We start from the raw sequence: 17,018 nt of genomic DNA, 5'->3' as shown, positions 1-17,018 counted from the left end.
TATTAGAATCGTGTCGGGCCACCCAGTCCTACCAGCAAAATATCATATAGATCGAGACTTTTGGCACTCAAAACTGGCCCAAAAAGCCTTGGTAGGTCCTGGTAGCCATCCACAGATGGGCCAGAGACACAACTTCCCTTGTGAACTCGCCAAGCTTGCATGAAAGTATTTTGGCGGTCCAGTCTACACGAAACCACCTCTCACCTCTGTTTTCTTTCAGAGGCTTGCCTCTATCCACATTCCGGCTTAATGATGCTGTTCTGAGGGCTTCTGTAGAGGGAAAATGGCTCGAAAAAAACTTATAAACGCGAGAACACGAATCGATTTGAACGCATTGTTACGGGTTTTTGCCGCCTTTTTAAAGTCAGTGGGCCCTGGGACCCACTCGGTCAGTTTAATTTCCCAGGCCCGTTCGCTTCACAGCTCGTGTGTTGCGTTTTTTAGTTTCGGTAGGTTTCACCTTAATTTATCACCTCAGTTTCTCAGTTTATCATTCATTGCAGCACCATCCATGTAAGTTATTTTATTGTTTTTGTTTTTTCGTATTTTCTGTTTTCTGTTTTCGTTTCATCGTTTTCTGTATTTTATTTACATGTAGTTTCATCATTCGACACTGAAGGAAAACAAACCATCGATTTGTATACTCTTCGTGTTTCGCTTGAGCACTACGCTAAGAACGCGATACTCATCTAAACACGAGCGGGTGATCTAGGTCACGTGACCCCAAAGTCTGAACCCACAGTGTCTCAAAACCGCAAATATTGTAAGGGATACTTCATACTGAACGACAAACAAAGTGAGCTTCAATTTTGTATGGCCAAATTATAAGGTTTTTTGCCGGCTGGAAAAGGGTTAATGTTATCACTGGAAAGATTTGTCTGGGAACCGGCTCAATCCTCACAACGAATACAATTCTAGGTCATTCGCTTCACTTCTCCTTTTGAGTTTTTCCCGAAATCGCACTTTCAATATCGCATGCGTTTTTCACTCTCTTCTAAAGGAGGGGATGGGTGGGTGGGGAAGTATTCAGTGATGCCTTTTCCAGGTAACACTTTTTTTAGTGAGGACTAACGTCATAGTTGTAATGATGAAGACAAGTAAGTTATGAAAAAAGTATCCTTTATTTTCTTTAAAACCTCTCATAAAGTGGAGGTAAACTAAGTCTGACGTGTGGTTTTGTCCTTTGGAAGTTCATAACTTCTACTTGTCCTACTGATTTCCATAACGTCTATTTGCGTTCAGTACTTTGGAGGAAGCGTACGTAAATGACATTGTTTTCAACACCGACTTCGTCATATATCATCCACCGTTGATAATCGTTCCGTTATAGAATTTCGTCTTGGTTAGATGACTACTTTTACGGCACTCAATCATTTATTCAGTCTAAAAAATACAAAATGACTATTATTTAGTAAGATGAGTATTTGAAGACAGAGGTATACGAGAAATCCTACGTTTAAGGTTATTCCTCAGAAAGAAAAAGCTATCAAACAGTTTTTTTAATTTATTCAAACGTTCCCGACCGATGTCTCTTTCGAAAATTACGATAAAGAAGATAGGTCACCGTGTTTGTATTGGAGATATGAGGGACTAAAGTTAATAATAATAATAATAATAATAACTTGTATTTATATAGCGCTCATATCTTAAACTCATGGCGCTTTACAACACTTTACGGGGGAATTTACCAGACTGCGAAGCAGTTTACAATCAAATGAAAGTGAATATAACAGATGCCCCCTCCCCCCTATTTCCAGTAACCAGGGCAGACCACATCACAGTAATCTCGTGAAGTGGGTTCTTTAACGTCCCCTGCCTAACCAAATTAACTAATTAATAGTTGCAGGAGACAGGACCTCCATTTATTCGTCCCTATCCGAGAAGACTAGAATATCTAACCATTTCTTGATCGATGTTATAGAAAGGTAGTATATTCTTCTCAATTATTTTAAGACCCTGAGTGTTGGTCCGGCCGGGGCTCGAACCCTCGACCTCCCGCACAACAGTCCGGCGCTTAACCAATTGAGCTAACCAGGAGGCGGTTACCCGAAATATGGTTGTTTTAGCACTTATCACGCGCGTCATTTCACTGTTCACTGGTTCACGGTACATTTTGCGGTAGTTGGAAGCAAGGGCTTTTAAGTAAAACTTGAAAAAAAGCTTTAAAGGTAGAAAATCTTCAGCGTATGGAACAATCTGATATATAATTTGTGGAAAAATCACGCAATTTTATACGGCATCACCTCAAAACTGTCCTCTAGTGGTTACTTTCAAGGTCATAACTTGCAACCTCGAGTAACCGGCTTCATGCACGCTTCCAGCTATATCTTTTTTCCTGTCCGATATTAATACTTTTTTAATTTTTCCAATTAAAAAGGAATAATCTGCACACCAAACTTATGCGATAAAAAATATAGATCACTGCGCTCATTCAAGAGCAAAAGGCTATCGTTACCTATTTATTTCGTCCATTTATTGAAAAACAATACCATGTTCTCGGAATGCGCGCGCTTATTCGAAATCATCATAAGATAACTGAAATTTTAAATTCATATTCTTTTGGTCAAAATTATCTTCTTATTAAGTCAGAGACTCCAAAGTTAGGGTTGTTTAGGCCGAGCTTTCTTAGCGACATAGTTGCATCTTGCTGCAGCACCATCTCTAAAACCCAGGAGACTATTGTGAAGATTATTTCACTGTTCAGCATATCTTACTTTTTTCAACCAAATTTGTTCCTTCTTTAACGTACCCTTTACACTCTAAAATCAATATGCATATTCTCTATAATGTTCTCTATACATTTTCCAAGGTGCTGATAAGGAAAAGGTGTTTAACAATCTAGAGCTTTTTTTAGTTGCTGATCGTTTCTTTTATTATAGTGACCTTAATATGTGATTGAGGGATGATATTCCACGGAGAAATCAGATATTAGTCACCCAGAGGGCAAAGAGTTAAAAAGTTTAAAGTCGATAAGGCGAATTTTCAGGGCCACAGGAAAACCACTTACTCACCAAGCACAGTAACCCCATTTTCGGTCAAGATCGAAGACTTTAGTGACTGAACACCATCTTTTGTCAGCATCTGCAGCTGTGCATCTCCAGAAAACCGCGCCTTTGTAAATAAAGGGAAGCCTACAGCAGGCTCCCTGGGCATTTCCTCCAACTGTAATATGACCAACTTTACATACTTGAAAGTAAAGTAAACTGGGTCAGTTCTTTACCTGAACTTGAATCAGATTTCCTTGACGCGGTCAATAACATTTATATATACACTTATAAATTCCATAAATACCGTAAGGTGAAAACACCTACCAAGTCTCTCAGCTCTTCGAACATTTTAGTTGCTCACCCATCTGCTCCTTTATAAGTTTTTTTCATGTACCCATAGTCAAGGAAAACATATTACGTTGATATCTCGTCAATGAGAAGGATTTAGTTAAAAACTGCGGTTGCACTCGAACTGTGGAGCGTATATTTTTCTAAAATTTAACGAAACTACGAAGTTTAGGTCCTGCACTCAATCTTTACTTCAGATATATCATTTCACTAAAATTATCTCATTGATAACTAACCAGCTTCACTTGAACCTCTTTGTTGGCTCTTGTGTACGTTGTCGATCTGCACATTACAGCAATTCTTGGGACACGATCCGGAACAGGATGAGTAGCAGCTAGCAGGACACACTAACTTGGATCGAACACTTAGAGGGGAAGGTGAGTAGCTATCTAGCATCGGAATCGTCTTAGTTTCATGTTGTGTTGTCTTACAACACTGCTTTGGGCATTTATCATGGCAACTATGGTAGCAGTTTGCTGGACAGGGGAGGGTTACTGTGTAGGAAGAAGTATCACGAGCCACGCCAGATTGTGTCTTCGGACAACATTGCGCTGGGCAAGTATTGAAGCAAACTCTTAGACAAATAGGTTGACAATAGACTTGTGATGGAGTGATATTTGGTACGTATGGAGAAGGAAGCGAAGAAAGATTACAGCAGCGAAAGGGGCAGTCAGGGGCACAAAATTTACTGCAAATAGCAGGACATACTGATGATGGAGCAGGCGAGACTTGCTGGGCTGTCGATCCTTGCTGAGCCTGTAAAGGCAAGAAAGTACACGTTTTCTTTTTCAATGCTGCAAACTGAGATGAAGACCTGACTCGGATCATTTCTGACAACAGGTTCCGTATTTTCTTTGATTTCACTTCCCCTTCTAAGTGAGTATTACCTGATTCATTGCTGCTTGTAGCGTCGGCTGCGCGTTGCTGTGTCTCATGTTCTTTACACAGCAGTAGTCAGGACATGAATCGATGCATTTCCCATCGCACTCATAGGAGCAGGGTGCGTAGGAAATCTTGGGCTGGGGAACCGAACCAGGGGCATCACCTTGAAATAGATGGTAAAATTGAACTCAGACAAGTGTAAAAGTAAGGTCATAACCGTATTCAAGGGCCACGCTCAACCAGAATGCATAGCGGGCGAGGTGTTCATTCTCAGCAATTTTCTGTTTTACCAAAGAAAGCCCACTATGCATGTAATATCATTCGACTGAATCTCTGAAATCTTGATCGTGAACGGCTTTTTGTACAATCACTTAGTTCCTTTATGATTCTATCTTCTATTTGCTACATTTTTTGTTTTCTGCGTCCCACTTTCACGATAACAAAGCACTGAAAGAGGTCGACCTGCAAGGAAGGAAAGACACCTTATAGACTTACAAAATCAACTTTGAAAACAGGGAATAAGTGAAAGATAGCTTTAGTATTTAGCGAGAAACGAACTGGCAGCTCTCAGAAGCCCGATTAGCCCAGCATAAGAACTGCACTGTGTTTTTTTCCCTACCTCCACAATAGCCCCATTGTTTGTCAGCATCATAGTTATACGTGGTGGCACACCAAGGCGTCGATGCATCTTGACTGGTGCATGTTGGATACATTTTACCTTTATACACGAAGGGGAAATGACAGCAGTTACCATTTGAATTACCTCCATGAGAAAGAAAGCATGCTGCACAGAATCCCCAAAGCCTATCTTTGTCGTAGTCACTTGTAGATGAGCACCAGCGGTACCCTCTCTCAGCCCTTGTGCAGCGGTGTTGCGGGCTTCCCTGATAGATGAATGGAAATATGCAGCAGGTGCCTTTTGAGGTCCCTCCATGAGTGGGCATACATCCTGCGTTTTCCAAAAACGACCCAAATAGATAAACTATTAGTTGGAGTTATTGTAAATATGCATTTAATAGTTTACAAGCCGTTCGGAAGATTCGATGAATTTTTTTTGACATTGATTTTTTGCTTGTTCCTTTTGTCCTAGCAAGGCAAGATAAGGACGCGTGAAAAGTTTTTTTTCTACGTAACAAGTCATTGGTCAACAATGTGAAGGCTGATAACATTACTATGCGCCACTGGTGACAAAAACAAAGATTTAATGGGACAACCGGAGTCTGACATAGAAATATGGTGCCAAGAAATTTTTTTGGAAGCTGACCATACTTTCTTTCCTTTTCGGCGTAGAAGTTAGCTTCTCTAATTTCGCACGTAATAACACGAACCAAGTTTTCTTAGACCACTTACAATGAATTGATGACGGAACAAAATCGGCTTAAGTAATTTTGCTACTTTTAATGAAATAACTACCAGACTCAAGGCAAAGTTTAAAAGGCTTTCATCGAGTTTTAGCAATTACGCAAACTAATTATACTTTAGCAGGTGAAAAACGTAGAGAACTGATCCTCTCTAAGAACATATGTACAATTTTTTACTGAAAGCGATATGTTTTGCGGGATCACTTGGCTCACTACAAGCGATTTTGATAATATATTTTCAAAGATCAAAAGTCGGGATTGCTGTAAAATAGTCAGCACGCTAGTAATATTTCCGATGTAACTCCTATAAGCTTCAAATTAATGTCTATATATAAAATATTTCGGAATGAGTGTAATCATATTGACCTTTTACCAACAAAACGCACTTATACCAACCTGGAACCAAGGGAGGCGCTGAAATTTGTGGAAGTGTTGGCAAGGTAACAGAAGCAACTGTTGGTAAAGTGATTGGATTTGGTGTAGATGATGTGCAAGGAGGTAGAGTATTAGATGGTGTAGGGGACCCAGATGGTGAGCATGAAGGTGGGGAAACAGGAGGAGGATGAACGGGAGGAACGGGAGGAAGAAGAGGAGGGGGAGCAGGAGGAGGGGTATTGGGAGGAGGGACGGGAAAAGGAGGAGGAGGAGAGGGAGGGGGACGGGGAGGAGGAGGAGGGAAGGAAGGATTAGGAGGAAGAACAGGAGGGGGAGCAGGAGGAGGGGTATTGGGGGGAGGGACGGGAAAAGGAGGAGGAGGAGCGGGAGGAGGACGGGGAGGAGGAGGAGGGAAGGAAGGATTAGGAGGAAGAACAGGAGGGGTAGTAGATGCAGGAGGAGTTGCAGGGGGAGGAGAAGGAGAGGGAAGAGGAGCAAGAGGAGGAGTAGTAAAAGGCTTGCAAGGTGGAGAGCCTGAGGGTTGAGGGTTGCCATTTGGCCGGCAGGGTGGAGGTGTCTTAGGTTGCGGCTTTGTGGAAGATGTCGTAGTTGTAGTACATGGACGAAAGGGTATCTCAGGAGTACCTGGTAATTTAGGGACACATGGAAATGGTGATGGGGGAGTAATAGGGGGTTTTGGTGTCGTCTTGGTGATAGGTGGATATGGGTTACATGGACCAGGCTTGGTTGTAGGATAAGATGTATTCGATCCTGTGGGACTACAAGGTGGTGGGGTTGAAGAAGGCTTGGTAGTTGTAATGGGCACAGTTGGGGAAGGGGAAAAGGGAGGCGGAGGAGGAGGTGGTAGAGGAGGTGGTGGTGGTGGGGGCTTGATCGGTGGAGGGGACAGTGTTTGTGGTGAAGGAGGAGTTGGATGGACGTGGGGATGAGGGGGAGGAACGTGAGGTGGAGAGGGAGGAGAGGGAGGAGGAGGGGGAGGAGGAGGAGGAGGGGAAGGGGGAGGGGGAGGAGGAGGAGGAGGAGGAGGGGGAGGGGGAGGCGGAGGAGGAGGAGGGGGAGGGGGAGGCGGAGGAGGAGGAGGGGGAGCAGGAGGAGGAGAAGTAGGAATTGGAAGGAGAGGAGGTGGAGGGGGAGGAGGTGGAGGGTGAGGTGGAGGGGGAGGAGGTGGAGGGTGAGGTGGAGGGGGAGGAGGTGGAGGGTGAGGTGGAGGGGGAGGAGGTGGTGGAGGAGGTGGTTGTGTTTGTGATATGGGTGGCGGCGGAGAAGTAGGCAAGGTAGATTTTTGAGGCTTAGTCGTTAAGGGCCTTAGCGTTGTCGGCTTGGTAGTTGGAAAACCTGGAAAACCATAAAAAACAAAGAAATAAATAAAGGTCATAAAAAGGGTAATAAATAAATGAGTTCACGATGGATGAGTCTATGGGAATTTGTAGGTTATGATACCAAATTGTCAACCAATACCTTAGTAAGAGGACCTAACGGGAAGCAAGCCACACGTAACTTAGCAACAAAATATGAAACTACTCGTAACTTACTTGGTTTTGGCTTTGACGTAACTGTTACATGTATGGGGTGATCGCAGTGAATCCCAGGAACCGAATACAACATCTTCCTTCCGTCCAAAAGAATCTCGCGTTTTCCCGCCGGATCTTTCGCCCAGAAAGTTACAATTTTATTGCTAGCTATAGGGATTGCACTCTTGTCAAGAAATAGTTGCTGACTATCTCCCAAGTCTTCCATGACCTACAAGTTACATTTTCACTTAATCATAAAGGACTAAACCGTAAAATTAACCAAAATATTTCCCTTTCGGTCAATGGATCTACGTGTGTATCCATTGGATTGCCCTCACGGACTTATGAAAATTTTGCCTGCTATGTAAGCTGAGCTCTCGATTTCTTAATCCTCTCTGGCTTTAACTAATTTTTGTTCCCGCTTAGGATAGTCTTTTTTTTCTTTTTTCGTTTTATAAGGGAGTCAAATTGCAATTCTTTGGTTTTTGGGCTTGTTCTCCTTAATATAACTGATGACGAAGAGCGCTTTAAAAATCCTAATGAAATGTAACGCACGAATTTTCTTCTCTCTGATTTCTTTGTTGCCATTTCCTGATAACTCGAACTATGAGTGACTTCCCCTTCAAGTTGTACTTGTCGAAATATTTCAGATGAATGGTTTGTTCAGTATAACGAGAACGATTTGAAAATTCTGGTAGAACTTAAATATCAGTTCTAAAGCTCAAAGTTGAAAACATCTTTCAGAAATCTTATCATTATCATATAGTTGTTATATAGTTATCAAGTTTTTTTCACAGACACCATTGAATTTTATGGAAAGCATAGGTAGACCAAAGTTAAGCGCCCTTCACCTGGGATAGATATTTGGCATCGTAATCATCATCAAGTGATCTCTTGACCGCTTTCCCACTTCGAATAGCATAGCGGAGTTGTAGCTTGCGTCCTTTAACTAAATAACCTTCTGGTTTGAGACTGGAATAGAGTAAAAAAGGAACGTTGGCATGATTCCAAAACCTGACATGGATGCACGGTTCTGCGAGAAAAAAAGGACATATTTCAATCAGAAGTATAATCGTTTGTGTTGATATCCTTCTGCTGATAAAAGCTGCTAATGTTTTGAAGAGCTTAGCGTATTTTTCTATTATTTGTTCTGATATACATAACAGACGTTGATTTTGGATGTAGTTCATTAATCAGACGCTAAAAGGAGGTGGTCACTTTTAATGTGTTAAGAAGCATTTTGGGAAGCTACTTTCATTTTACCTTCGGGTTTATGAGGTTTTGCGGTCGTTGGAATTGTTTTTGGTGTTGTGCTGATGGTATGGGCTGGGATTGGCTTTGTTGTACTCGGTGGGTGGGGTAGCTTGGGTGGCTGAAATGTACCGAAGCAGTTCATACGTGGACTTTCTTTAGCCGAAAGAGGTCTTAGAACAAAAGCACATCGCCTCAACCAGATTATGTTATCGAAGTGGAAGTCCGCCTCTATATCCGCTCGGTGGTTGGTTTTATTTGAACTTCGACATACGTACCATCCTTTACGCCTTTTCAGATTGAACTGAAAACCGCCAGACTGCACCGAATACACTTGGGAAAACGCAAAACTGGCATCCTGCCCTAACAATAATTAAAAAAAAACGATGAAACAAAATCAAATCGTGATGACTAGTTTAGTCGATAAATGAGCACTAGGAACGATGATAGCCCTGAGGGCGCCCACGGTAGCGACTGTGAAAAAAATCGACAAATTTCAACATCTACTTACTAAATGTTGGGTCTGTCGTCTGTCCCAAGATGAATTTGTAGTTTTTTTGGCGAACAAAGTTACCAGGTGCGCACACAGACTCGAATGATATAGACTGCTCATCTCTTGTTCCTGGAATGAAACCCGGAATCCTGGCAACGAAGACCTAGCAAGTAATTCCCAATAGGCGCTTAAAAGTTATTAACCATTCTAGTTGCTGAGAAACAAATGATTTTAAGACAAGGAAATGATTTGATCGTAACCTGACAAAGGTGAGACAGCCCAAGTCTACCAGCGTTGATTCGCCAGCAAAGATTGACTTTCGGGTCCTGAATAGCTGGTACATCAATAGAGTAGATGACATACATAGCTGTACTCACAACTGTGATGGAAAGAAACATAAATCCAGCACAATTAACAGGGCGATAGCTTTTCACTTGACTTCAAGCGTTACAGTAAGTTATCCCATAAGCGTCAAACTCAGTCCTGTTAAGCAAAGAGATGGCCTGGCTGTTTTTTGCGAAAATTATGCGTAATATGGTTCGCAGTAACAATTCTAGAATAAGCACTGTTGATATCGTCGTCGGTAACGAGTATTCCTCTTTGAGCCTAAAAATCCAGAAAAGCGCACTTTGAAATTTAAGGAAGGTATTTTGGTTGAATCGTGTTTTTAAAAGGCTAAATATTTATCAAGTTTTACTTCATGATAAATAAAATGGAGAACACGTTGAAGAATATCTTTTCTTTTAACTCACTTTTCAAAGCAAACCCTCTCGGGTCTACAAGACCCTTTTGTCTCGCCAAAATCAAAGCGTTTGCGCCAGCAGATGGATAAATATAGAAAATTGTTCTGTTGTGAAAAACGGCGTGTGGAAAAAGGCCAGTAACTGTCACCCCTGCAGTTTCTCCTGAAGTAACCATTTGGGTTCCTGAGATACCTAAAGTTACTCCAACTTGAGACCCCGACCAATGGTTACTTGTCACATATGTATCTGTTATCAGTTCTGTTTGGGCACCCACTGCTGCTCCAGTTCCAGCTCCTCCGGTGACAGTTGCTCCAGCTCCAGCTCCAGCTCCTCCGATGGCACCTGCTTGAATTACATTCTGCCCTCCGGTTTGGGATGTTGCTCCTTGTTGCAATGGAATGACACTCCCATTTGCCGTATAGATGTTAAAAATCTTGAGAGGATATTAAGTGAAAGATTGACGAGTGAATTGTAAGTATAAATCTATCAGATTATTAAAAGGTACTGTGAAAGTTTAGCGTATTAAACGTGTATACTTGACGCTAGGATAGAACTGAGTTGAAATTACACGCCTATAGTTAGATATTCACCTGAGGCACAAAAAGAAATCTGACCATCCCTCCACTTACGAGGAACTTCCAGCGGCTATACGCCTGTGAAGACGTAACCCCTGAACCTGTTCATGCGTAATCACGTCGCATTGCTAGTGAAAAGGTGCTTGAACTATAGATCATTGAATGTCTAAGTAACACTGTACCGGTTTGTTGAAAGAACCAATTTTTGCCAAAGCTTCTCTGAGTGTTTTAGTTGCTACTTTCAGGGCTGCTGCTCTCGCTGCTACTGCACCAGCCTCGGCTCCAGCTTTCTCTCCGGCCATAGCTCCTGCTTCTGCACCAGCTGTTGCACCACTCTTTATTGCTTGTTTTGCACCAAGGGAGGCACCAGCCTTGGCTCCCGCCTGCGCAGCTATTGTTATCATGGCAGCGGGGGTTTCGTTGGCTGCTTTTTAGACATAAATACACGTCATTCGTACAGCTTTGAATGGTTTCATCGCATAATTTTTAGTGAAGTGATTGATATTTTTTCATTGTTTTTACTGTGCTCAAAAATGGAATTAAAATATCAAAGTAGCGATGAAAAGAATGATAACAATAATGATAATGATGAGAACGATAAATAGACTTTACACTCCCCTACTTGTAGTCAAAGATGAATTTTGTCAGGTTTCAAGAAAACATATACAATTTAACAGTCATCACTGATTCCTTTCCTTACCAACTTAAAAATGAGCGTAAAATCAGACGGATTATCTTACGTCGTGGTTTTGGTGGTGTTGTTGTACGAAGAAATCGCGAAGGGATCGGATTGTGCTGTTTTCCGTCGGGAGTAATTACACCAACATCAAAGTTGTCACGGCCATATTGTTGTTTATGTAGTCCTTCGAGGTAGTAATAAGAGCCTTTTATCAAGTGTATTGGTTGAGACTTTTGTTCAGGATATCTATAAGAAAAACACTTTCTTGATTGTGGTAAACTCCTTTTCCAGATGCAATTGGCGTTTGTTTTGCCCCCACCTTTCCTGGGCCAAATTCAAGCAATTTCATTTTTTAATGTTGTTACTGGATTGAACTTATTTTACGTATTAAACTGGCCTTGGGTTTTTACCCATAGTCCTTTACGTTCAACCTTAGCTTGCTTATTGACCCGTGGCCCAGCAAACAGAGCTCAGGCAAAACAGCATGACAAGCACTTACTTTGAAGCGGGTAGTTATAAGATGAGCATAAAAAAAAATGATAATAAATCATTATAACTTTAACAATGTGACCTGAACGACAAAAATCCTTTTATGTGTGAGCAGGGCTGGAAAAAGCCGCGAGATACGTGCTGAAAGGATAATGGAAGAAAGATAAATAGCAGCGGTCCTATGTGAAAATGTGTACTGACTGACTTTGGTCGAGTCAGACGATAAGATACATCATATTTGGTTCTTCCTCCTGAAGTAGGAACCGAGTGCAGCAAGGTCCGTATCCTATTACTCTGAGCCACATGTTTTCCCTCCACCCTTTCAATCAGTATATAATTGCATACTCTCAAAAGAAGCTGTGAAATTATCAAATGACTGGAAGGAATCGCGTCTCAGCCCTGCCAGCCTGTCAAAGGCTCTGCTAATCTTATGTAACCACCAACCTTACCAATTGGGACACTTAAAACTGCGAAGTGATGGAACACTGATATGACATATTTAGTTTCTTCATCAATAGATCTGAAGTTTAAAAAAGTTAAAACATGAATAAGAACTGTCAGAATTACGTCGTGAAATGAAGTGGTAACTTACGCATTAAAGCCCAAGTGATGAGACTCGTGATCTTTGCCGGCTTTAGCTATTAGTATTTTCTCGTCTGGGTTCTCGTTTAAGCTGAAGAATAACTCACCCTCGTTGTCACTCGCTAAAACGAAGTGTGATATAATGTTTTAGGTATTGAAACTAACCATTCAAATGAAAAAAAGCGCTTAAAAGACTGTAGGGGAATTTTCCTTTTTGCGAGACAGAGAAATTAAACGATTGGCGGGATTGGATATTTTGGAAATAGATATGTCTCTTAAGATTGGCTGTAAACTCCAAGGTACAGTCTTGAAAAATCAGTTGGCAGTGACATCATACTTTTAAATTTTCACGCGACGTACGGTTTAGTCGCATTAACTAGGCAAGATGTTAACGATAAATATTTTTGGGTTCCTTCTATGCCCTTGCATTGCCTACAATTACCTAAAATATAAAAATAATCAGTCACCCAAATTTTCATCACATTCACACTTTTTACATAAAAGCCAAAGGTCTTGAGCGCCATTCTCATAAAAAAGATTGCCTTTTGGCATACATTAAGTTATTCTTCTTTTTTTAGCAAGGGCAAAGGCAGCCAAATGGCTCCGTTATTTATAGAGTTTACAACTTGTACCCTCAGTTAGGTGACATTTCCCTGTCTTCTAATACCTAATTGGAAGATGTGATATCCCGTTTGAAGTGGCACAAAGTAACCCCTGATTCTTGATCCATAATTAGTTCCCCAGTCCTTTGGTTGGCCGAAAGTTGGACTGTATTGACGTGAAATTGGAAGCTTAGGAAATTTGGGGTCTCTTAAAAGTTTTTCAACCAGATAGCCGTCGATTTTATCCCATCTCTCTAATATGACTCCTTGTTGATATTTGATTCCTGAGGGTGAAAAATTAAAAGTAAAAATTAAAAGGGTTAGATTACAAGTTCTCTCGAGGGTTCTGTTGAACACTCATAGTCAAGCCTAGGGGCCGTTTTGCGTTCTCCAGAGATGATAGTTCTGCACCTATTCTTCTGTTCCATAAAGAATTTTATCCATGTGCTTTTTGAACCACTCCCTCGCTACAATTTGTCGACATTGGCATTTGAGTATTGCGTCACCCTACATTGAGGACATGTTCACGACTTATAGCCATTGTACAAGGGGATACGTTTCTAAAGACTGTTTTACTCCGTCGGTGGGCTATGACAAGGTGCTAACGCCCGAATGGTGGCTTTAGAAGCTATTTACGGTGGCCAATTGACATTATCAACTCAGTTGATAAAACCAAATTATCTTATAGCTATGGTCAGCCTGCCAAGCTCTTAAGAACGATGATGAGGGGATTATATCTGAGCTCCTAATGTACTCTCTTACCTTCGTTTGCGTGAAGATAACCTATGATGTCACGAGGTTGCACTTCCTTTTTCTCTGATTTCAAAGCAGAAAAATGAAAAGTCGTATTCATAACAACCATTTTTTTTTATAACATAGCTTGCAAATTCGTGCAATCAAATTCAATAGCGCGAGCCTGCTTCAATTTTCCATTGTGCACGCTGGTGACGTTAGCAAACAAATGCCTCGCGAGTGACTTCAGCATTTATCATTAAAAAACGGGAAAAACCTTCGCAAAAAAAGTTAAACTAGACATGACAACAAGCGAACAAGCCGATGAAGATCTGCCTACTTTTTCTTTGGGAATGGATTTTTTAACTCTCGAAAAGGAACCCAGAGAAAGGTAAAACAAAATAAGCAACGGTTTCATCTCGCTTAGGAACTCTAACTTCATTTCCACGCATGATGCACCTGTCAGTTTTTGACCAATCTGAGACAAGATTATTGAAGCATGACGAAATACTTTTCCGAAACAAAATAAACATCGCATTGAAGCGTAGGAGAGGGAATTTCTGCCCTTTATATATAAACTACAGCGTTGAAAATGTTATAAAACAATTGGTTCATACATCAGATGTGCGTTCATCTAGATATGAAGTACGCGGGAAGTTTGGAAAGCACTCAAGAAGCAAGAGTTGCTCTTGGCTACGCCTCGAGCAACTCTTACGCATCTTTCGTGCTCTCCAAACTTCCCGCGTGCTTCACATCTCGATGAACGCACGCTGACGTATGAACCAATTGTTAATTTTTGTCAAGTCATCCTTGACCATGTTGAGAGTCGAATAAATAAAATTGCCCAGACGTAAAGAGATCATTTTTACTATTCCTTTAACACTCTCGCATTTACACCATAATTTATTCAATTCTAAATTAGTATACATTGGTTTACTCAAGAATTTTATCAAAGAATTTTTCTTTGAATTGGTATTATGATAGATGAATTTGTAATTTTTCAAGCTGCTTTTCAAGGCAGAAATCTTGAACTTTACGGTACCAGTCATGGTGCTGACACACGTACATGTTACTGAGATTTTAAGCAAATATCGAAAGTACGAAATTCGACCCATTTTCTCACCTAAAAGATATTTTAGATGGATGAGTACTACAACACGCGCTTCAACTAACATACTGATCGCTATATGTTATAAACGAATAATACTTTTTCAAACGTATTTACGCGTCACTTCACAAGGGAATTTCGTATTAAGCATGTCAATGGCATCGAAAATGTAATATATACTCATTCGAAGATAACATTGAATTTCATGGGTAAGCTTGTGGAGATGCGTGGTTTCATTGGGATTTACAAAAGGAATACACACGCTGGTCAATCCTTACCGTTGTTTGTCTTTGACGCCGAGGAAGGCCAATGGAACATGTTGGAGAAAATTCCAAAGAGCAAAATCTTTGCACCTCTCATGCTGCATTTTCAGGACATACCAATCAGATCTGTGCCAAGTATACGATCCACCTCTTGAGTTTTACAACATAAAATACAATATTTCCAATTTTATTGTCCTATTTAAAGGTGTAGACGTTCAAACTAATTTCCCACCAGCTAATTTTATTTGGTCGTGTCACCAAACACGTCATGATGTAATCCAAAGTGAAGACTCCCTGCTAAAGGGTCGACATTTTACCAGCTGGGGGTATGTTCGCTGATAGAATTGATATGATAATTTTTCAAGTAGGAGCTAATTTTGTTGACAAAGGCTCGTGACCTCGGCACTAACGAGAAGAAGGAGGAATGATGTATCAGGTAGCGTAGAATAAAAAGACATGTAATTAAAGGGTAAAGTGCGGTACACTCTCGTTTTAAGGTCATCGATGCGATAATTATTTATCGATAATATTTGATGCGATAATTATGGACTCGAAAATTACGCTGTAATTTGATTACCAGCATAACATGGAGGAACTTACAAAAGTCCTTGTATAGTGGACTTGCTTTAAGACATACTTGGAATTAAGTTGCTTATGTAGCTTTTTCGTCATCGTCGCCATTTTGGTATTTCCCAAAAGAAATGTCGTTTTCGTCATCATTATCAATATCATCATCCTCATGATTACCAAAATTTCAAACACTATGGTACTAAGGAAATCAGCCTCTGATTGTACAAGTGACACCAATGGAAACATTTTTAACTTAAAGGGAGGGGAGGCTGTGTGGTAGAGTGGTTAGGGCGCTGGACTTGCAATCATAATAATAATTTAATATTTATATTGCGCAAATTAACATGCGGATATCATCAAATGCGCATCACAACACTTTTCGAGGTACTTTGGCCGGACTGCATCAGCAGTTTACAAAAAATCGAAGGAAACTTATTTGAAGATGCCCCTCCCCCCCCCTCCCCAATTCCCAGTGAACAGGCCAGACCACATCACAATAATCTCGTGAGTGGGTTCTTTAACGTCCATTGCCTAACCAAATTAACTAATGAATAGATGCAATCTCGTTGAACCAGGCTGATCATGAAGCCCTCCAGCCCGCTCCTCATTAGCTTCGTTATCGGTTGTTCGGAGTTAACTCTTTGCACTTTGTACATGGCCAACTGGTCTGCCTCCTGGAGTTGTTCAACACTACCTTTATTCACAATGTTTCAATTTGTTCGTATTGCTCTGGAAAGCCCCCAGGGGGGAAATGGTCAATTAAGTAAAAATACATCATGTACACACATAGCTTCTCGTTTTTGTGATCTACTCGAGGAGCAGTAATTATAAAAAAAAACCTTGTTATTAAAAAATATTTTGTTGTCACTGTTATTGCAAAGACAAGCAAAAACCAACGATAAAAACTGACGTTTCGGTGTCATCATGACGCCATTTTCAAGGAGAAGTAAAAATTACAAAGTTTGCGGCAAGGTGTAACACTAAATTAGCATAAATATGTTAGGAGCTAATTATACAAATACTTTTGCGCGAATTAAATCGCTTTGCACGTTCAGCCAGTATTTGTTAGCCGCAAAGTTGGCCAAGATCTTAAAGTACGAGAAATCAAGCCACAGATCGTCAACCAACAACGCGTCGTTTATCGTTTTCAATGTGACCTGTGTGATGCGGGTTATGTGGGCTATACACGCGGACACTTACACATACGCTTGGATGGACATAAACGAAAGGCATCTTCAATATATAAAGACTACCACGAACGGCAAAGCGAAGTCTCGAAAGACCTACTGAAACGTTTTAGCATTCTGAAAAAGTGTAGTAACAAGTTCGATTGTTTGGTGAACGAAATGCTTTTCATCAGAGACCTAAAACCCACTCTGAACGTGCAAAGCGATTCAATTCGCACAAAAGCATTTTTATAATTAGCTCCTAACATATCTATGCTAA

The 17,018-nt window shown here is 40.9% G+C and overlaps 1 protein-coding gene across 3 annotated transcripts; it reads right to left on the bottom strand.

Annotated features, from left to right (window-relative positions):
* Positions 1-1,108: 1,108 nt before the first annotated feature.
* Positions 1,109-17,013, bottom strand: LOC111329672 (uncharacterized). 3 transcript variants are annotated; one of them, XM_088756459.1, is made up of 18 exons: positions 15,018-17,013; positions 13,662-13,715; positions 12,965-13,183; positions 12,308-12,419; positions 11,288-11,472; positions 10,730-10,974; positions 9,982-10,405; positions 9,490-9,608; positions 9,248-9,392; positions 8,749-9,099; positions 8,337-8,518; positions 7,507-7,714; positions 5,975-7,309; positions 4,837-5,166; positions 4,223-4,380; positions 3,572-4,091; positions 3,012-3,186; positions 1,109-1,383 (listed from the first exon to the last, which is right to left on the bottom strand). In XM_088756459.1, coding segments are annotated over exons 1-18 (4,845 nt in total). In that variant the 5' UTR covers positions 15,100-17,013; the 3' UTR covers positions 1,109-1,382. The 3 variants fall into 3 exon arrangements, with proteins under 3 accessions (XP_088612585.1, XP_088612586.1, XP_088612587.1); XM_088756460.1 differs by having other exon boundaries at positions 10,730-10,971; XM_088756461.1 differs by lacking the exons at positions 12,965-13,183; positions 13,662-13,715.
* Positions 17,014-17,018: the final 5 nt, after the last annotated feature.

This window comes from Stylophora pistillata, chromosome 4, assembly GCF_964205215.1.
Source record: "Stylophora pistillata chromosome 4, jaStyPist1.2, whole genome shotgun sequence".
In the NCBI taxonomy this organism is placed as follows: domain Eukaryota; kingdom Metazoa; phylum Cnidaria; class Anthozoa; order Scleractinia; family Pocilloporidae; genus Stylophora; species Stylophora pistillata.
The sequence above is the reverse complement of the archived record's forward strand: the minus strand, read 5'-3'. Positions and strand labels throughout refer to the sequence as shown.